General features: G+C 39.3%; 1 protein-coding gene across 2 annotated transcripts in view; it reads right to left on the bottom strand.

The window, feature by feature from the left end:
• ICA1 (islet cell autoantigen 1) overlaps positions 1–22757 on the bottom strand; it is a 92730-nt gene extending 69973 nt beyond the window's left edge. The window contains exons 1-6 of one of the 2 annotated variants that reach the window (XM_054020348.1): positions 22478–22757; positions 11399–11444; positions 8318–8489; positions 4870–4942; positions 2908–3031; positions 1112–1310 (exon numbers count right to left, since the gene is read on the bottom strand). In XM_054020348.1, the coding sequence (XP_053876323.1) occupies positions 1112–1310; positions 2908–3031; positions 4870–4942; positions 8318–8489; positions 11399–11415 (585 nt within the window). In that variant the 5' untranslated portion in view covers positions 11416–11444; positions 22478–22757. The remainder of the gene's footprint in view (positions 1–1111; positions 1311–2907; positions 3032–4869; positions 4943–8317; positions 8490–11398; positions 11445–22477) is intronic. The other variant, XM_054020349.1, reaches the window with a different exon arrangement.
• Positions 22758–22977: the final 220 nt, after the last annotated feature.

The raw sequence follows: 22977 nt of genomic DNA, 5'->3' as shown, positions 1-22977 counted from the left end.
TATATTGGCATAGCTATGTTGGTCAGCAGCATGAAAAAGAAAAAAAAAACATCCCTGACTGACATAGCTACGCCAACAAAACCCCCAGTGTAGGTGCGGCTATGCCAACAGAAGAGTGCTTTTGTTGGCACAGCTAATATCGTTCTGAAGGGTGGTGTTTCCACACTGACTGAAGAATTTCTATATGCATATGCTGAGGCCCAGATTTTTAAAGGTATTTAGCTGCTGCTGCACACAGTGGTGACTGTTAATGGGATTTAGGCTCCTCAGTGCCTGAATCCCTTTTGAAAATAAGACTTAGGCACTGCAACACTGAACAGAGCAATTTCTAAATTCCTTTAAAAATCTGGGCCTCAGTCTACACTAGGCTCAGCAATGCTGACATAGACTCTGTAGCACAGACATAGCCTAAGTAACTCCTATGTTGCTACCTTGAGGTGTGGTATCTTTGGGCTAAGCTTTTCGAGAGTGAATAGTGATGGAGTATCTTAGTTTTTGGGTGCCAAACTTGAAATACCTTAAAATGGCCTGATTTTTGAAGGTTGAGTGCTGAGCACTTTCTGAAAAATCAATCCTCTTTGAGGTTTCCCAAATTGAGTACTGAAAAAAAAAAAAATGAGACACCTAAAGAAATCACTAGTCACTTTTGAAAATTTTGGCCTTTAACCAAGCCCAAACAGTTCAACTCAGCAACAAATATTATGGTATTTCTATTAGTCTATACAGAATTTTCGTACTTTCTAGTAGCATCATCAATCTTCTCCACCCCTGTTGAGTGCAGACGTATCTCCTTCTCTTAATCATTCAGGTGTTTCCCCTCAGTTAAACATTTTAAAATATATATTATATAAAATACAAAAATGTATTCTAATCAGAACCAGGTAGTTAAGAACTGTGATTTCTTGCCACTTTCTCTCCCCCTTAGCCTCATCATCTGTGAAAGATATAATATTCCATATCAAATTAATGGGTATTCTGTCACATGGAAAAGATCAGTTTTGATTAATTGCATCCTCAGTGCTGTTGAATGTCTTCCTCACAGGAATCAAAATCATGCTTCACTACCATTTATCATGCTTCCCCCTCCAGCAAACCACAGGAAACATCATACCTTCCTAAACTTCTCCATCTGCTTGTAAAGATCCGGATCCAGCTCTTGAGAGACATCTTTCATCCAAAGTAGTGCTCCTCGGTATTCAGTCCGATACTGTTCCATTCGGTTTACGGTCAGCCATGTATCTGATATAGCCCTATATCTAAAAGTCTCCACTTCTTGGTACAGTCTGCACAAAGGAGTACGTAATGCCAACCTTTAAAAAAACAACCCAAAAACATATATTTTGAACTGATCCATAAAGATAATAGTAGTTTCTTTAAAAAAAAAATAGCAATCAATCAAACAAATATACACAACCCTGAGCCATTTCTAAAAAGTATGAAATGGACATGTCAGTCTAAAAGAAATTCACTGAAATGACTACAACATGTGAGATTGTCCAAAGACTCATTTACGGTCATAAGTGACGAGGATATCTTTACGTCTATGTTGTGCATGCTTTCTGCACAGGTGTCATGATTTTCACAATTACTTTCAGCTTCTCAAATCAGTAACAGAGGAATCTTTTTCAGTGTATTCACTGCAAAATTTATCAGTGTATGTGTGTGCATCAATTAAAAGGTTGAGACAAGTGAAATTAGCAAATGGGAATTACATTTAACAGTCACAAAACCTTTGATAAAGCACCTGTTACTAGTCACATACCGCAGATATACAGGATTGTAATGTTAAACTGCACATTAGGTTAATGGTAGGGTTAAGAATGTAACCCTGCTATGAGCAGGTAACACTGAAGTCAGCAGTCAAGCAGATAATTTATCTGAGTTTTCAAAGGAATTTGAATAATTCTGTTTATTTTTATGAAGTTTTAAGGCATTTTCTGCCATACTCTCAGACCCAGCATTATGGAGAGGCAGCTGGGGAGATCAGCTCCCCCACTCACACCCACTTCCTCCCCTTAACAGGCTCTCAAAAAATTCTACCTACTACTAACTTGCCCTTCCTACCTCCAGCTGCTGCTTTCCCCTGCCTGTAGCCAGCAGCAGCTTCACCGAGACACATTCAACAGCCTATTAGTGGCATAAAGTAGATTTTAAAGCTGGTTTAAGTAGCTATCTGGGGATTTCCCTGGCATAGGGGAATGTCTAGTTAGTGTAGGGCTGGCACAGCCAGGGAGCTACTACATCTGGCTGATCTTCCGTTACTGAGATGGCCAGAGGCTGATGACACAATAAAGTGCAGCAGTGACTTGTTATGAGGAGGGTGGGTCACAGAGGTGGAGGGGAGAACTGGCCGTCTGGGCCAGGGAAGGACATATGTGGTTCTCTCTTTATGTTGGCTAAAAAAAGACCAAAATGTTGATTCTGGCTCTGAATATTCATACATATAAAAAAGTTTTCATATGATACAGGATTACTTATGGGGCACTGGGGCTTTGGTGAGAGGCTAAGGCACATTTACTGGCATTCTAAAAGAACCTAGTTTGCCACATGCAAGGGTTTACATAATTGGATGCATGCCAGATAATTAGCTAAAGAGAGGGATTTTCAAAAATATCTAGGCTACTTAGGAGCACAGTCAGTGGGATCTGTGCTCCTAAGAGACTTATATGCTTTTGAAGATCCCACCTGTGCTAACAGTCAAATTACAACCTAAGATGAACATATCAACCTCCCAATGTTCAGCATGTGATGTTTCATTTTGAGACAAGCAGCCACATTGTTCAGCTCAAAATGGTGTATTTCAAGCCAGTCATTGAGGACACTGAAAAAGTGTCAGTGCACAGAATTTGGTCCAACATGAATGAAGCCATGGAGTAACATTTCCCTTACACGCTGAAGCTGACATACCTTTGCTGAGAAGAAAAGCAGAGGGCCTTTCCTGTGGCCTGCATCATTTTTCCTGCTCTGGTTTTATCCTGAGAACCCTGTGATCGAAGAAATTTCCCCAATTCATTTTCTTCCTGAGACAAAACTAATGAAAAAGGAATGAATGGTCATATATATGCAATGTAATAGATTTTAACTGTTTAAAAATGTGAACAGCAAAAATAGGCTCACAAGTCACTTCAGATCCAAGCAGCACAGCACAAAAAAAGTTTTTTCTAATTAACCTTTATGCAGTTCCTGGATTTATGAAACAAAAGCTGAGATTCACTTGAACACACCTGTCAGTGAGTTTGGTGTAGTGTAATAAGAACCGCAAAATGATCTCTGGGCTGAAAGGCAACAAGCGAATGTGCTGTTTATTGCTTGAATAAAGATATTACCGTGGTGAGATCATATGAAGGAGCCTACTGTGACCTGCCAATATTATTTCCCTTGATCTAAAAAAAACAAACAAACAAACAAACAAAAAAACACCACTCATGGAGCCAGATCCTCAGTTGATATAAAATAGCATAGCTCTATTGAAGCCAATGTTGATTTACACCAGCTGGCCCCTTAAAATCTCTCTCCCCTTTTCTATTATTGTATTATTTAGTTGGAGATTTAATTCTTCAGGATAAATGTGTGATTTTCTTTTTAAGTTAATTGCTGGATGGTCTGCTCACTTTATGATTCTACTGGTATTTCAAAAGCTGCATAGTTTAAAGGTCTCTCTTGTTGAATTTTCTGGGGGATTGGAAGTGGGAGTGTTACATGCTGGATACTTCTGGAGTGGAAGTAAGTAAACTACAATTGGTTGTCGCCTTAAACCAGATCTCTGCGATGCCAGAAGGTCACAGCCATTTTCACCTCATGGACCTCCTCCAGACAAGCTGTCCCCTGCAGCAAGCACTTTTTCCTACCCCCGCCCCAGATTAGAACTCTCCACACACAGCTCCCTGTCTGTCAGCCTCTTGGCCATCCGTATGTCAGGTCATGCAGAGTAAAACAAGTGACACGTGAAGGAAGAGAGACAGTCATTACTGTAATTGAAATATTGTTATACAAATTATATTTCTAGATGTCAGCAAGGGCCCCTTGTTAGCCAAATCCACTCTATGCCCACACTGCATTCTAATCGAGTATATTCCTCCCTATATAATCGTCACACATAAGACTTCACTTGGGTCATCACTGCTACCATGGAACACTAACTCGGATATATTAAACTATTGTGTAATCACACTTTTCCTCTACATCTTGAGACTTTTCACGGGCTTTTTTTCTTGGGGGGCAGGTGGAGGTGGGGAGTGGGATGGGAAAGTACCTACAACACTCTACAGAATAGAACCAGCCCTCCCGCCCCCCACCACCAATGTGGCTCTCCCCCTGACTAGTCCCCCGTTAGCTTATTTTCTGCCTCAGACCATAACCCACCCTCCCCCACATGTGGTTCTCTGATCTGCCACTCATTGTGGTTGTTCACATGTCAGGGCCAGTTTGACTATCAATTCAGTGTCATGGCTGTGTTGTGTTAAAACCTCCATTGCTCCTAATGCACACTAAATTCACATCTATCCCTCAAAAGAGGCACTCCTCACCAAGAAAACCAAATTTGGAGTTTCTAACATAAGCCACTTCTAAATTTGGGTAAGTCAAGTAGTTAGGCCTTGATTCTTGAATGCTTTCCTATCTCCTATATGTACTCCTGTCTATCCTGGCCTAGTATCACACATGTACAATTTCAGAAGAATTGAAGGAACTTTGGCCAAATTAGGAGGTTAGTTTCAAAACTGGGTTTATAATGGAAGGGTTAACTTCAAATTTAACTAGGATGAAGAGAGTAGCATTTATCCCATGATCATCTTCACTTTGTCACATATTAGTTACTTCCATATTGCAGACTCAGCTCCCTGCTTAACTGCTGTAGTTAGTTATACTTACAACAAATTCTTTTTTGATAGAGTTCAATTGCTTTAAGCAACTCCATACATGTTCTCTGAATCGAGTGGAACAGCTGAAATTAAACATAAAACAAGCTAATTATAAAACATGCAAGAAACATTCTAAAGAAAAAACAAAAACAAAAAAGTATTTGTTCTAAAACAAATCTGCATTACTTTTAAATTTAAAAAAAAAGATCATTATTTCCTTTTAAAATGTGTTGCTTCTAATACCCTCTCATACTTGAACGTAAGATTTTCCTTCTGTAGCCTTTTCTTAGGTTCAAATTGTTTACTGAAACTATAAACAGATCAACAACATACAAAGGAAACATAAGAAAAAAACAGAACAAAAAACAATTATCTTTGTTTTTGCAAAATAAAGTGACAGTTCACCAAGAATATGTTTATTTCTTATGTTTCTTTACTGACATTTTTAAATCTATGCACTAGTCATGAAGTTGTATAAAACTCTATTTTGGAAGAAAAAAAGTATATATACACACAGAGCACCTTAATTGGAGTATATGAGATAACACAATGCCTACTAGCTTTTCAATATAAGGACACAGTCTTGAAAAGGGGTCCATGGATGGTGGAAACTTACTGACTTCAGTGGGACTCTCTACTGGCATAAGAATCAATCCCTGCAGATCCCTTTGCAGGATTGGGGCTTTAGTTTATAAATCAATAGGCCAGGCCGTTGATTACAAAGAATGTTCAACCTGATCAGTTTTGTTTCTGTTTCAGTGTAGTCGCACCTCAGAGACACAAATTTCATAGCTTCAATTATTATTTATTATTATTATTTCTATTATGAGAGTACCTTCAGGACCCAACTGAGATATGGTAGGCACTATATAAAGATATTGTAAGAAGCAACAGAGGGTCCTGTGGCACCTTTGAGACTAACAGAAGTACTGGGAGCATAAGCTTTCGTGGGTAAGAACCTCACTTCTTCGTCTTGCATCTGAAGAAGTGAGGTTCTTACCCACAAAAGCTTATGCTCCCAGTACTTCTGTTAGTCTCAAAGGTGCCACAGGACCCGCTGTTGCTTTTTACAGATTCAGACTAACACGGCTACCCCTCTGATATTGTAAGAGGCACTCGGCACACAATTCATCATACCTAATCAAAACTTCAGTCTGGCCTACTATACATTTGTGCTGGGCTCGTCTATCAAATAGTCAGCATTACTTGCAGTTACAAAGTTATTTAGGTAAAAATGTGCTTGCCTTTTTCTATTTAGCAAACACTCATTTCCCTGTTTCCCAACACGACCGTTGCTGCAGCATCAATAAGAGGGCTGAGCTCAGGGACAAGCACATAAAAAACTGTTTGTACATGGACCCCACAGAATGGCTTTTACATCACCACTGTTGGCTTATAATCCACGATAAATAATATTCACCCTATAAATGCAAAATCACAGGATAAATATTTTCAGAATGCCGTTAACTAAAGTACTATTCAGAAAGATACACCCATTCCCAACAACTGTCCGGAACACAGAGATTTTATATATTAATTTTCAAAGCAATCATACTGACTTCAAGTGAAAATTGGGTGATGAACTGGGAAGGATAAAAGTCAACAAAGAAAAATGTCATTTTCAAAATAACAGGATATTCTAAAGAAAGCTGTAAGATAAATTCTTTAAAAAGGAACAAGTTTTATACCTATATAACTACATATAGCATGTTAATATATAGCTAGATACTCTGCCTTAATTATTACATGTTGGAAACCCTTTTTTTCTTTCTTTCCCAGCTACTTAAAAGATTGGAAGAAAGATGTACATTGTGCGTTTTGTATAAGAGGATTTCTGGAGCATTCAGTGCAGTATTACTTTAAAAACGTGTTAGTATTTATGCATTAGGTTATTTGTATGATACACACTACAATTTTTAGAAGAAGAGTAAACAGAAATCATTTTTTGAAAGTTACTCCACAAACCACGTAATGCTGCCAAACCATGTAATGCTGCCAAGAGCGTGAGAACTAACCTCAGGGCAGACTGTTAGGAACCAGGGCAGAAACCCCAAATTGGTTGTGAGCACTATACTTAGATTTCACCAACCAATTAACAAATGTAAATTCCTGAGGCACTCCAACTACCTTAACATGGAATCACAGACAGTCCCTTTGGGTACTCTGATCTATCTCACCACCAAGGTGAGCGTACTTTTGTGATAGATGGTCCATCACAGTAATATTTAGGTTACTCCCAATCCCAAAGGACCAGCCACTTACTTTGGGTCAATGGCAAGTCATGACAAAGACTATGCATGTAACCAACCCAATAATACACTATATAAAGAGTTATTAAACTGGAAAAGGAAACGAGAGAGTTATTTACAAGCTTGAAGTAGGTAAACAGATACACAAGTGAGTTACAATCTTAAGTTTCAAAAGGAAATAGAAGCTTCTATCAGCAGCAAGCTTTACAAGTCCTTTAGGGCTAACCCAGACTAAGCACCTGGGGATCTCTTGTTTATGCCTAGAAACATTCCCCAGAGTCCACGCAGCAGAGATATTAAATGCCTTTTGTTTAGGGTTTTTATCCCCCTTCAGCCACAAGCTCTGAGCTGCAAACTCAGCTGATGGGAGGAGTCCACTTATATGACTCATTTTCATGGGGAGGAGGCAGAACAAGAACAAAAGTTTTTTGTCCTCTTGTTGACGGGGGAAAAAAAATGTAAAAAGCCAATGAATATCTTATATTTACATAGCAATTTTCAACCAGCATTCAAAAGGCATGACAGACTATGATCATTCTACCTACAGATGTTCTGTGGCATAAGCCCTACACAACAATTTGAATAAAGAATTTATCCAAATTAAAATTACAGGAGGAACAGATAGATATAAAATAATTTTCCAAGTTTTAGCAACCTTAGGGTAAAACCTTGTCCCACTAAAGCAATAGAAAAATTCCCATTGCTTTCAGTGGGAACCAGGATTTCACCCCAATATTTTGAGAGCAGGTGAAAAATCATTTGTTTAGCTTCCCCATTCCATTGCTGAGAACTTTTACCACCAATCACCACAATGATGATATTTTATAGGCCTCCATAAACATATTTTCTTTTAATATTCTGCTAATTCAGCAGCAACATTTTAACACTTTTCCAGTGCTCTGCTGTTTTGCATAGTGAAAAACTATAAAATCTTATTTAGTAAGCAAAATACTGCTGAGGTGAGGTTGGCTGGTTGGTTGGTTTAAAAAAACAAAAACAAAAACAAAAAAACACATTTAACTGCAGTGGATATCAAAGAGTGCAGTACTCCCATCCCCGCCCCACACACAACCTGCATATGAGATTAGACACATAAATACAAAGTATGGTACACATACATATGTACATACAAACACACAGACTTGAGCCCATTATCAGATTTTCAGAGAGATTTCAGTCATTAATGTCTATTGTAAATTCATTACAAACCTCTAGTTTTGCATCCAGGTCTGCATCTGAAGCCACAACATGTTCATCTTCCTTCTTTCCTGTGACTTTAATAAGGGTTTGTTTTGTTTTCCAATATTTCTGCTGCATTTTATTGACCACAGATTTTTCCTGGCTTTGAGCATACTGGTCATAAAATTCCCTTGAATAACTGCTGAAACATTTAAGAAACAAAATTACAATGCTTGATTAAATAAAAAGAATGAGGCTTTTAAAAAAAAAAAAATCTTTCAAACATTTTATTAGATTTTTAAGGAGTATCAAGAAAAAGAGGAAAAAGGATATATATATATTCTTTATCTGTGAAACTATATAAAACTACTAATTATGAACAAATACTTGTGGTTATGAATAAAAACCTTAGACTTGAACATTTCTGCACTTTGCAATGGTCAAATCCTAAACCTGAAGTTGTCGTTAATGCTCATCACTACCAAATATGCAGCAAATTCTCTAATTCCTTTTAGCCAAAAGAAATACTAGCATCACAATATATTCATGAATGTTTCCAGTCTTATTTTTGGAAGCATTTAAACCACTTCCAATTTGAATGTCGTAAATTGGTAGTGTTGCCCATTATCAATATACCTCTACCCCGATATAACGCGACCCGATATACCATGAATTCGGATATAACGCGGTAAAGCAGTGCTCCACGGGGCGGGGCTGCACACTCCAGTGGATCAAAGCAAGTTCAATATAACGCGGTTTCACCTAAGATTTTTTGGCTCCCGAAGACAGTGTTATATCGGGGTAGAGGTGTATTTAGTAGTGAAGAATTCTTCAGTATTATAGCGTGATTTATCGCAGATATGATAAATAAAAACACAAACTGAGACATTACTTGTTCTGTAATGGTTTTTTGATTCATATATTGGGAGATATTTAAGGTGAAATCCTGGCCCCACTCAAGGGCTGCAGTAGAAAACTGTCATTGTCTTCAATAGGTCCAGGATTTCACCCTGAATGTCAATCTTGTACGTGAACAGATTGCAACTCAATGTGTAGAAAAGCAAGCAACAGTACCCCATCCTGCTCAATTTGCCAAGCACAAGACAAAGTCTGACACTCCAATTCTATACAGTACAAAGTCTAGAAGCAGGAAAAATGGATGATGCTTGATTGTATGCAACATGTACACTTTTCCCAGATTATTTTCCACCGGGGGATGATTCTGCATCTCTTTTCTAAACTTATTGAAGTTGTAGATGAAATAGAAATTGCATCCTCCTACAAGTCCTTTAACCATATAAGCCACAGAAAATTTAGCTTCTCAATATAACACTGATATGTCTGATGAACAGTTAATTATTAACTTCTGTGAAAATGGAATCCCTAACCCGTAAATAACTGAAAAACTGCATTAATTTTGCAAATGTTTAAAAGAAATGGGTTTGCTAATATTAAAATTATGTCAAATTATTATTCTAGAAGAATTTAAAGAGATTGAATACTTGTTCAAAAATAAAATAAAAACAAAACATGAAGGCTTAGTTATGCCCCTACATGGTTCATAGCCACATAGGGTTTATACTCACTAGGAAATTTAATTGTATGACATAACTATATTATTTGATTCAATTGTTTTTTAAAATGTATAACACAAAGCACTTTTTTTCGTCTCTCACAAAAATATTTACAGTAGAGAAATTCAAGCATCTTATTCAACCTAAACACTGACTTCTAAGATTTGATTGCAGATCCCAAAGTAAAAATAAGGTTTTTCAGTTACTTTTTTGCTGCTGCACAAAATACCCAGTATATGCAAAAATATGCCAAATCCGATTTCATGTGCTACTCTTTGTAAACTAATTGCATACATATTAACAAGGGATAGCACATTAAGTCAGGTGAAATGTGTAGTATATTTTATGATACAGCAAATATCAATTAAAGTTTTAATCCTATTATTAAAGAGAGGATCCAAAGAATCCCCATCATGAAGTTAAGAATTTTCCAGACAGATCTCTTTAGAGAACCAGGGTCTTAATTCTCAAAGTAAGTCAGCTTTTATCTATAACAAAAGTGACAATGTCCCTTAAAATTATTCAAAATAGAAATATCAAAATCACTTCAAGGAAAAATGTAAAATTAAATTAAACACCCCCACACACTCATGAAAACAAACATTTTCAAAACATATATTTTATTAAAAGGACTTAATGGGAAATGAAAGTTTATAATTCATGTTTTGCAATATCTCAAGTCTCAGACCTGCACTGTGGTCAGAACAGGCAGACTATTGTGCCTCACTAAAGTCAATGAGGCAGTACCTGGGCAGATCAAAACATAGGATCAAGGCCCCAGTGTTTCAGCTTACATTCCTACTTCCTTTGAAGTCAAGGGGAATTCAATGGGTGCACAGTTGGGCTACAAATGTCATATAACAAAAAGGAAAATTGATTTAAAAAGAATGATAAATTTAAAGAATTCTTAGATAATAGCCAAATTTTGAAGAAATCAGGGGAATATAACCCCTTATCAATTTCTTAAATACAATGCAAAAACTACATTTTTAAATTGAACTTTGAGAAAAAAAAATTACTCCTGTTTATGCATGAGATTTGATCATAATTTTTAAAGTGTACCTTATATGAGGAATTGAGTGTTGCCCGTATATTCTGTAGATAGGATAACTGAATAGAAAAAGCCTCTGTACTACAGGACACTGTTTTTGTGAACAACTTTATTCAGTACTGTAAACGGTCAACCTGGGTTTTTATACAGTGAATAATCATGAACATATGTTTAAATTTTACTATCATTTAACAAAACCTAACAACAATTATAACTAAAGAAGTATCTACTTTAGTCATAAAGTTAAATGATGTGGATAAATCCAACTCTGTTTGTAAAACAGAAGATTAATAACTAACATATTGGTTTTTCCATTACTTGATCACATGGCAGTCAGTTTCTTTTTCCAATCTGTCCTTACTGGGGGTTTTATGCCAAAGATTGGATGACAAAACATAAAAAGTGTGGTAAGTATAGATAGCAACACTTCAGCATGTGTCTTCTAATTTTATTAGTGCGACAGGTTAAAAATATATAATTACTTACTACTTATGGCCATCCATGTTTCTTTATTTTCTTCAGACACTTAGAACTAAAAAAAAAAAAAAAAGACCATTAAAATTGAATTTAAAATAAAACTGAAATAAGCTCAAAGAAGATATCCAACCATATATACATGTTAAGTATTATGTTTACAACATCCTTCTTTCCATATTGTCTCAAAGTATTTCACAAGCTATGGACCAAATGCTGCACTCATGTACACACATGGAACTCTCATTCAAGTCAATGGGGATCACATAGAATGATAAAAATGTAGGGCTGAAAGGAACCTCGAGAAGTCACCAAGTCCAGCCTCCTGTGCTGGAGGCAGGACCAAGAAAACCTAGACCATACATGACAGGTGTTTTTCTAACTTGTTCTTAAAAACCTCCAATGATGGGGATTCCACAACATTCCTTGGAAGCCTATTCCAGAGCTTAACTACCCTTATGGTTAGAAAGTTTTTCCTAATATCTATCCTAAATTTCCATTGATGCAGAGTAAATCCATTACTTCTTGTCCTACCTTCAATGGACATGCAGAACAATTGATCATTGCCCTCTTTATAATAACGCTTAACACTAGGGATGTAAATACCATTTAAAAAGTTAACCATTTAAACCATTAAAAATATGTTGTTTAAATGGTTAACCGATTAAGTGGCTGGGGCTGATCCCACCGGCCAGCCCAGCTGGGGCTGGGACCGCTCCAAGAGAGAGAGATTAGACAAGAAGCTGGGAGGAGGAAAATAAAGCTGGCTGGGCAAAGAGACTGGGCCTGGCTGTGGGGAGATTGAGACTGGGACAGCATGCCCGGTGGGGAAGACTAGGACTGGCTGGTCAAGGAGACTGGAATCAGTAGTCTGAAGAGTGGCTATTGGGACTGGGACGAAGAGCCAGGGGTGAGAGAGACGGGACTGGGACAAGGGCAGGTTGGTGGGGACTGGGCAAAGAGTCTGTGCCCACTAGAACACACTCTCCTCCAGAGGCTGAAATGGAACCCAAGATTTTTGAGTCTCACCATGCTGCTGCTATCAGCAAATATCTGTGAAACCCACTGGCAAAGTATGTCTTATCCCCCTTGAATGCTCATCCACGTAAAGGATGGCAATCTACTACTGCTATCAGTTACTGTGCTCGCTCAAGTGGCAGAGGTCTGTGCAGTGGATCTAAAGGTTCCAGCCCTGTTGATGAAACCCCATGAGTGTCAATATGAGTGTCCAAGAGGGCGGATTAGCCCTTTTAGCAACACCACTGCACTGGGAGCTCAGACTTAGCTGATTATCCACCATAACCCCCAAGTATTTTTCCAAGTGTCTGCTTCCCTGGAGAGAGTTCCCCATCTTGTCAGGCTGGTCTGGATTGTTTGTTCCTACATCTCTGACTTTACATTTGGCCATACTGAAACACATTGTTTGATTTCATCCAGCCTACCAAGTGATTCATATTGCTTTGCATCAGGGACCTGTCCTCTTCATTACTTACCACTTACCCAATCTCTGTGTCATCTGCAAACTTTATCTGGGGTGGTTTTGTTTTCTTCCAGGTCATTGATAAAAATGTTAGATAGCATCGGACCAGAACAGATCCCTGCAGGATGCACCAAGAAGCGAACCCATTCAACGATGATTCCCCATTTACAATTATATTGAGACTTAACATAAGAACATAAAAATGGCCATATGGAGTCAGAACAATGTTCCATCTAGCCCAGTATCCGGTCTTCCAACATTGGTCAATGCCAGGTGCTTCAAAAGGCAATTAACAGAACAGGGCAATCCATCAAGTTATCCATCCCCTATAGTCCAGTCCCAGCATCTGGCAGCTAGTATACACCAAATAAATGAAGTTAATCTCAACTTTCAGAAAAGTGAGTACGTTAATATCTGAACATCATTAATAAGAAAAAATATATTGCTGGCTTCTCTGCATTATCTAGATTTGACACCCAACAATCTGTATTTTGACATCAAGCAGGACATAATTTGCTTAATTTGATATCTTCATGTAAAGCAAAAGTGCATATTTAAAAAGTTATTTGTATGCAGTAAAGGGCAAAACAGACCCCAGTATCTGGCTAAGTAAAGTTGATATGTACCTACGGAAAAATAAAACTTCCATTCCAATTCCTATCCCCATTCGTGTTTTAGGTATGGAGCTATTCTGCAGAGATTATTCCAGTCAATGGCTGCAAGTAACCTACAGGGGAGCCTTTACACAGCCCTGTTCTGCAGGGGTTGAACAGGAGGATCCACACCAAGGTGTACCTCACCAGCCCACCTATCCCTCACAAGTAGACCTTCTGCTTCCAGTATGCACCAGTACCGCTATAATGATGCTGAAGCACAGGAGGCCTTGACAACTGATGGCCAATTCAAGATCATGGTCATGGTCTTCAAAGCGAGCAACAGTTCAGGACCCAGCTAAAGCAGGGGCTTCCTCTTCATCCATGTCCCAGAGGAGAACAACTGACTTGGTGGGTCAATTCAGCTAACAAAATCAAGAGTGCCTGGGAGCTGCAGATAAAGAGATCTTGGTTGAAGAGCTCATCTGGATAACGAATTACCAAAGGGAATTTGATTAAGACAAAGTCTCACTATACTTTTACAATTCACTGCAAGGCCCATCTGTAATCCAAGTATTTTAAAATACACAATCCACCCAGGCAGAGATTCCTAGAATCAGGAAATGGTAATGAGAAGAAAACCCTATGAAGTCACTATGGATGTCAGTCTGCAGATAAATTTAGTTATTCAAAGGAGACACACTACAGTGATATAAAAAGAACTAAGATTAATACATCAAATGACATGTTCTCTTGGGAAGTATCTAGAAATAACATATGTGGACAGCATGAAATGTGGAGAAGAATCCAGCAAACCCTACCTTTATTTTAAGGTATTGTGTGAAAACAGGAGATGAATTCACACTCCTGGTAATACCTAACCTCTCCACCAGCCTCCCGGTTATCATACACTCATGTTCCTGATCTGATATGACCCTGCAAGCACTAAGGATCTTCCACTCCCATTGAACTGCCTCCTCATCTGCATTTTAAACCAATTATCATATTACTTTAGTCCTTACTTATCTGCATTTTAAATAATCAATTATCTAGACACATTTTTAGCCAGCTGCATAGCAAAGAGAAATTAATTGTACCTGTTCTAAGTAGAAATAGTGTCAATCTTGCAAGTACACTATTTTGTAACAAAACAAGCAGCACTGTAGTACCAGTAATAAAATACTAGCTTTAAGCAAGTTCTATTTTTAAGATACATAAGAATTATGGACTCCTTCCCTGCAGGAGGAGCTAAGGGGAGGAAATCTCTGCAAGGTTCCTCTCATGGAGATTTGTCCCTGATTGTTCCGTTGGGGAACCAGGGCTGTCTACGTGGAGGTTCTGTGCCTCTGCACCAGCTATGTGTCCCTGGCATTCCCCTCCACAATTCCCTGAAAGCATGTTTCCATAAAAATCAAACTACTATGGCTTCTGCAGTCAAGAGGATCCTCACTGCAAGTGGGGGTGGTAGGGATGTAGAAAGGACAGAGTGCATTCCCTTTAGTCTGCCCATGAACTTGCATAACCAACAGGTCAGGGGATAACTGACACGTCTTGTTGGTTCTATTTTGTTATTTTCCCAAGCAGCGTAAGGAATACAGAGCTGCCTGTTTGGCTTGTATTAATGATGTAAATCAACCATTGTAAGAAGAAAAACAGAACCATGAGCTCAGCTTGCTATGTACGTACAGAATGAATGACTGTTTCAAAATACAACGACCCAATCCTGCAATCTGATCTCTGTGGGAAGAACCATAGGCCCATGCAGAGCCCACTGAAGCCAGCGTGGATCATCTTGCAGGACTGAGAACTAAATTTTTAAATCTCCACATCTCCTAATGATTTGGGATCTTAAACAATACTTTTACACCCTATATAAAAACATTGCCATAAGACCTGTACTTCCATGCAAAGTTTTTTCCCCTTTAGCATTACACATTTTGTTCACTATTGGGAAAGGAAAACAATAAATAAATAACCCATTCAATTTACTTTGGATATCTGACATGTCAGAATAGTCTTGAACTGTTTAGCCTGCCAACTTTAACTTTCATGAGGGATACTGTATTATATCATGTCTCAGAGGAAGGTCACTAAGGGAGAGACTATATTTTGCTGGCAATAACATCTAAATAGTAAGAGTTTTTACTGCTATAAAGAAAAAAACGGAATAATGCTGTCTTGAAAGGTTTACCAAATGTTCCTGTTCTTCAGAAGAAGCAGCATAACATTTTTCATTTATACTTCATACAGAATTTAAGGAAAGATTCTATACAAGAGAAATTATTCCTCAAACAATATATGACAAAAATCAGCTAGAATTGATCTAGAATTCTTAGCTGTTATATTTATATGCAAACCAGCATTTCAGTGTTCTCTCTTGGGCTTTCCTACAGTACCTATCACCATAGTACCTAAGGCCCTGGTCCTGCATACACACCCATGCTCAGCTTTAAGCACATAAAAAGTTCAAGTTAATGAGACTACTCATCCATGTGCTTATTTTGCATGCAAGTGTATGAAGGATTAGTGCCTACTTGCTGTAACTGGCTCCTTTTCTGACCACCTTTGGTCTATGCTTATCAGAAACAGAGATGCATAACTAAACCCCATATTCTTACAGTTTACCCTCAGCTTTGCAGGAAAAAAAGATTGCAACTACTTCCTTTTAAAAAAAAAGAGAGAGAGAGAGAGATGTTGCTTCATTAGAAGTAAAGCTGAAGGAGGGAATGAGTTCAGGAGCGAGGATCAGGAAATAACAGGAGCTCTTATCGAAAACAGACCCTCTTTTTCCTGGCTGCTTTTACAAATACATCTTATTCTGTTATGTCTTAGAAATACCACAATCATCTCAGAATAGAGGTGTCTCAGGGAGATTCTGTAGAACTGCTCTATACATTATAGGAATTTTCTCCTCATCCATACCCAGTACTGGGGACAAGAACTTCCCCATGAAGCCCACTGGGACCACTTCCCTCTTCCACTCTAGGTATTACTGGGATATATATTTATTATTTTGCATATAATTTCCCACCATTTCTAGTTCCCCCCCACCTCAGGCTTTTGAGGCACAAGTGGCAAAATTTCATATATCTCATATAAATTCCACCCCACCCTCCCAAATTTTTTTTGGTTGATTTTCTACAACTTTGAATTGATTATCTGCCACATCTAGTTTTGTTGTTAAAGTTTTCTCCTTTTGTCTCTGAACTAGTAAAAGGCTGAGCTGATCCATTTTGTGACTAAGCAATTTTAGGGAAGCCCTAATACTGTGCTCCCTTCTTTTCCTGGGATACTTGGATTGTGGGAAGGACAAATATCACAGTGATAAGTGCAAAGGACCAAACATACATTAGATTGGTGAGACATGTAATTCAAAACCTGGACTCTAGGGAATTTGAAGAAGTCTGGATCACTTAAGTTTATTCACTGGACTTTTATGGCACTGTCTATGATCCTGATCTGCATATGCTTACTACTGGGCTTAGTATTCACTAATTTGATTGCATTGGCCTCGTTAGCACTACAAAAGTAATTTTCCCCTCTCTTGATATTCACCCCTTCTTGTCAACTGTTGAGAACAGGCCACTTCCACCTTAATCAAATTGGCTTTGTTAGCACTGACCCCCCCCCCCCCCACCCACTTGATAAGGCAACTCCCATCTTTTCATGTGCTTTGATATATATACTGCTTACTGTATTTTTCATCCATGCATCTGATGAAGTGGGTTTTAGCCCACGAAAGCTTATGCCCAAATAAATGTGTTAGTCTGTAAGGTGTCACAAGGACTCCTCATTGTTTTTACCATTAACAATGTATGTGCTTGAGGACTATCTTTTGTATTACTAAAAGCATCAGTCCCTCTTTCATTCAGCTTTAAATCCTCAGTAAGGGCTTGTCTACACAGGGAAATTAATTGTAATTGCTATTGTGGAATAAGCTATAAAAGTCACTTTATTCCAGAATTCATAGATGTATAGCTCATAAAGCTAGAAGGAACCCTTGTGACCACCTAATCTGACTTCCTGCATTACACAGGCCATAGAACTTCTTTAAATTAATTCCTGTTTGAATAATTGAAAGTACACTAATTACTGAGGAATGATGTGCCTTAATCCAGAATAGAGTGTCCACACAGGGAACTGGTCCAGAATAATTACTGAAGAACAGCTTATTCTAATCAATTTCCTTGTGTAAACAAGCCCTTACTGAATGTAGTAACCAGGGGTCTATTTCCTCTGTGGAGGCTCTATCCTTTAGGGTACACCATCTACCATTGCTACGGCTGGGTGCCACCCTTCCCCTTCCGACCCCAATAAATACATTTTAATTCACACTTAAATGCTATGTGTTTCTCTGTAGCAAATGTCAACCCAACTGCATATTACTCCTACATTATGTCTGTAAGAAGAAGAGTTTAATTCCTAAACAGAAGCGCCTCATTTTTTTGGTTGGCAGAACTGGGAAACATTGGAGATTGTGTGTGTTGGACTGCAGGGGGAAGTGGAAATTTGGCACTATGTCAAAGTGATCTCTATTTTTCAATTTTCATAGACATTTTTGGTCCCTGCACAACTGCAAGGTCCACTTCAAGTGTCAAAATTCTTCTTTAAATACAAATGATTGTAACTAAGGTTGTGCTGATGCAATCTCTTGGGTAACTCCAGTGTTCTCCTCACAAATGCCAAATCTGATTATGCTGTACTATGTGCTGTATGCCTGACAAATTTTGTGTTACAACAACAATTATAAGGTTGCAAAAGAGTGCTTCAGAATTCTTAAGTTTATTTTTTACTCACAAATTTAAATTTAAACATTTTAAAGTGTTGTCTTGGCATGGAACATTTTTACAGCAGAATTACACAGCCCTGGAAACAGTGGTTTATCTCAGTAACACCTATTAGAGTGTTATATGTAGACATCACACTCTCTAGCGTAACGAAGTATTTCAAACGTAAGTGCAGGCATATTCAATTGGCAACAGAATCATGTGCAAACAATCGTCTTTTCTAGGTAATAATTAACTTTCACAGAGCATAATGTACACCATACAGGTTAATACAGCACATTAAATTGATATTTCAGTCTAAAATGATATTAACTTTGCAATTGCTGCAAGTGAAATAGTCCCTGCACAAAAACCCAGTACGTAATATCACTTTGCCCTTTTACAGCACCTTTTATTTGAAGAGTTCAAAGCACTTCTAAAATATACATGAAAGCCTAACATGACCCTGGGATGGAGGCAAGTAAGTATCCATTTTGGAGATGGGCATACTGAGAACAAAAAATTCAGTGTCTTGTCCAACTTCATTCTGCACGTCTATGACGGAGCTGGGAATAAAGCTCAGTCCTTCAATTAAGTACATTTAAGAACCTCTTTAATCTCTCTGAAATGGCTATATAACATTCTTTAATAATAGATTTTAGCACTCTAAAATTAAACAAAACAAAGTCTATGCCAAGTAGAATAAATTAGAAAGTAATCAAATATTATTATGGTATTTTCTTTATGCAGAGCACCTGCCTTCGTTTAGACTATCATAATAGTTTTGGTGATTCTTTGCTATATCTCAGCTTTAACCATACTAGAATAATATTTTATATAATGAAGTTTTTACTTTTCTAGAACATTGTTCTATTAGCAAGTGAGCTTATTCACAAACTGAGTTGGCAAGTCTCTTCCATTATCTGGTATGTCAAAGAAAGATAGATATTGCTATAATAGATCAGATCAAGGCTCAACTGGTCAGATATCCTATTTCCAGCAGTGCTTATTACTCAACGTATCTAATTTAAATTCTTACCCCCACTCGTCCATGAAGCAAGATGCATAATACTATTGCTGTACATGGGGGGAGGGAAGGGGAATATTCCTCTCTGAACCCCTTCAGCTGGTCAGCTTGCACTCTGATCCATGAGGTCTGATTAACCATATGCACGGCATCAGCAATATACAATGATCCTGTTTCACCTTGGAGTCAACACTCCAGACCAACAGACTGGTTGTGCTTGAAAGTTAACCTTTGTACTATAGTTTTCAATGAAACACCAATGGGGTCTGTAATTAGCTCCAATACAGGAGTCATCTCTACTGAAGGTACGGGCAAGAGTGACTTGAATGTTATTATAATGACCTGTAACAGATAATTCCCAAGATCTACAGTAACTGATTGCATAAGAGATTCACTTTACCACAGCTAGTAACAGCTACAAAACAATTGTTGTGAAATCACAATTACTAGGCAGTGTAGAAAAGTAAGAATGTTCTTCCAATGTTCCTGGCTTCCAGTTTTTCCTTATTTATAATGCTTTTGCATAATTCTGCAAAGTTTAACCTTGAAAATACTACACAAATTAAACAGTGGCAAAACATTTTGAACAACCAACTGCTTTACTGCTATGCTGATGGAAGAGGCATTTAAGAAAATATAAATGACACTTTGATGCTATTTCCTGACTTTTTGTTTTGAAGACTGACTCATGGAGTAGTAGGTTTTCCTGCCAACTTAAACAACAGCTTTCAACACTAGGTTAGAGGGTAAAAAGTATGTGCAATTATTCAAACTTTTTTGGTAGTATTACTTGGGAATTCATCAGAACAGTTCAGGGTTGGGACTGTGAAGCACATATAATGTATAGATAGCAGTACAATATAATTAGCTTTAAAAGGAAGGAGGAAAAGCTTGTTTTTAAAGTAACAGATCCCCACCCCACAGTCTTTACTCAGGCAAAATTCCCATTGACTTCAGCAGGCTGGGCTCAGAGTCTACACTAGACCAATATTTTTTACTCTTTTCCATAACATGACCCTATATTTCAAAGAAAAAATCGTTTCTGGACCCAATCTTTTCCCCATCTAGCCATAAATGACCTCCCTAGACCTGTTCCCTCCCTAGACCATCCCCAGTGGAGGGTGCAATCCCCATGTTGAGAACCAATGCAATATATCAGTTTCACTAAAAGCCAACACCCAATAGTGCAGTAATAGAAAACTTGTGCAACTCTAATGTAGACAAGGCGTTGGAGGCATTTTAACCATCATATTGCCTTCACATACGGCTTGTCTACCTGGAAAATTTTTACTTGTTATGCCAATACAGTTAACAGTGGCTTTCTTTGGTTTAGCTTAAACCTTTTCCTCAATGCCATAAGCTAAAATTGAAAAAAGGCAATCATACCAGGATACAAGTGTCCACACAATGGGTTATGATGGTGTAACTATATCTGTTAAAATTCACATATTAATGCCTACACCGGGAAATTCAGTATACAGGGTCATAGTCTATACAACAAAGTGATAAAAAACAGTGGAGCTGCCAGTGCCTTGCCTATACAAGAGCCCTCACCATTGCTACCACCAATAGGAAACATTGGGGGAAAGATTGGCATTACACAAGGTCTGAGTTAAGGATTCAAGAATCCAAACACAGTTTGCTTGGCCTGATGTTGTGAGAAAGTGATCAAACAGTTCTGGGAGATGTAGCTTTCATCTGATACCAACAGCTGACTGCCCCTGCAGGCAGAACCAGGTAACTAAGCTCACTTCAGAGAAGCCTGCCCTGGAGGAAAAAAAACTTGGTACCTGGGCCTTTTCAGCCCATAATTTGTACATACAGCTTCACACTTTCAACACACCCCACATCCACCAAGAAACCAAGACCTGGGAGAAGATAACAGAGGTAAACAAGGGGAAACAGAACAGCAGGGGCTGCACATGACTGCCAAAGATGACATATCAACAAGGCATTTCAGCTACTAAAGATTCAGCCTTCCCCTTTCCAATACATCCAGAGAACCGTAGGAGATAAAAATATTCTGGAAACTAAAGGCCAGATTCTGATTTATGTCCGTGAAACTGAAATCAGGTCCTAATCCATTGAAACCAAATAGAATCATAATCTCTGCTGGATCAGAATGAGAGACAGACTATTAGCACTAAATGAGAGAGTTCAGAACAGAACACTTATTTCATTTACATATATAAATACACTTACAATATATATTTAAATAAATAAATACCTGTGTCAGTATATCAATGAGTTAAATAGCATGCTGCTCACATGCTCATTGAAGGGACCCTGACAGTTTACAGTAAGACTAAATCGTGCACTTTAAAAAAAAACATACCAAGGTACTATATGCATGCTGTTCACATGCTAATTTAAAGGACACAGCAGACAAATCTATGATTTGTAAAACTAAGCTTTTTGTAATATTAACGCTTCATTAGAAATATTTTCATGCTTTTTAAAATCCCAGTGGAACCAGTTTTGTTGGGCTGTAGCCATTTCACTACCTGGTCAGCAGCCCAAACAGAGCAATATGCACAAAAATAGAAAAAAAGGAAAACCCACTATCAACTTGGGGGAAAACAGCCATTGCATTTTCTTCATCCAAGCTCAGGAAAATGCAAAAAGTGAACACACAGAAAAAAACAATAAAAAGTTCATTTGATTTTTAAATTTCTTTCCATTTTAATCTGTGGGGTCAGTGGCAACACAGAGAAGGATTTTTAATAGTTTTAACTGGACATTTCCCCCTGTTGCCATGTCTGCCCATTTTCCAAAGGCCAGTGGCTGGAGGGGATGAGTGCGGGGAGGGGAAGGAGCCAGAGAGCCATGGATAAACTGCATATGAACCCAGGGATGTACCCGAATGGCAAAGGGGGGGGGGGAATGGAGGGGGACAGGTGCCATTTTGTAACCTGGAAATTTTGCACAGGCAAAGCCCATTAGGAGTCACAATCCAGCCTCAGCCACATCTGGCTCTACACCCCCACCTGGGGCGCATCAGTGCCCCATGCCCCCCCTCCCCCAGCAAGAGAGGCGAGGGATCCCACCCGAGGGAGACGTGGTGCCTGCCCAGCATGCCCACCCCGCAGCCCTGCCCGGCCCTTAGGCGCCTCGGCCCGGGCACCAGCTGCCTGAGGAGAAACCTGCTCTTCCAGCCAGGCCCAGCACCGAGAAGCCGCGATTCCCCGCCCCCCCCGGCCCCGGGGCCTTCCCGGCTGCGCTCACCTTGTCCGGGGATGCGGAAGGCGCGGCCGCCCGGTGCTGGAGGCAGAGGGCTCTGCGCGCCCCGCTCCCCGCGCGGTCCCTCTTCGCCGGGGCGCCCCCCACAGCCCGGGCCGGGGCCTGCTGAGCTGCTGCCGCCCCAGGTGTTCCAGCCCCGCCAGCGTCACAATGCCGAACGCAGGCTCCTCCGCCGGGGAGACCGGCCCCGAGCAGGGCGGAGCCTCCGTCACCTACATCCTCCTCCCCGCCCCCGGCTCCGGCCCTCGGGAGCGTTGCCCTGGCGCGAACCCGGGGCGAGCGGGTCCTATTGTCCCCAGTTCCGTGCCTGGCACCTCCCTGGGATTGTCCGCGCCAGGCTGACACTCACCCCCGCCCCTTTGTCTGCCCCGGGCTGGCTGAATTCTGTACTGGAGGCAATACATGAAATTCTCTCCTCCCCCCACCCCCCCGGAATCAGGAAGCCTCTGCGTGCTGGGAGGCAGGGCGACCTAGTGGGTACAGAG

The sequence above is a fragment of the Malaclemys terrapin genome, chromosome 2, assembly GCF_027887155.1.
Source record: "Malaclemys terrapin pileata isolate rMalTer1 chromosome 2, rMalTer1.hap1, whole genome shotgun sequence".
NCBI classification, from domain to species: domain Eukaryota; kingdom Metazoa; phylum Chordata; order Testudines; family Emydidae; genus Malaclemys; species Malaclemys terrapin.
The sequence above is the reverse complement of the archived record's forward strand: the minus strand, read 5'-3'. Positions and strand labels throughout refer to the sequence as shown.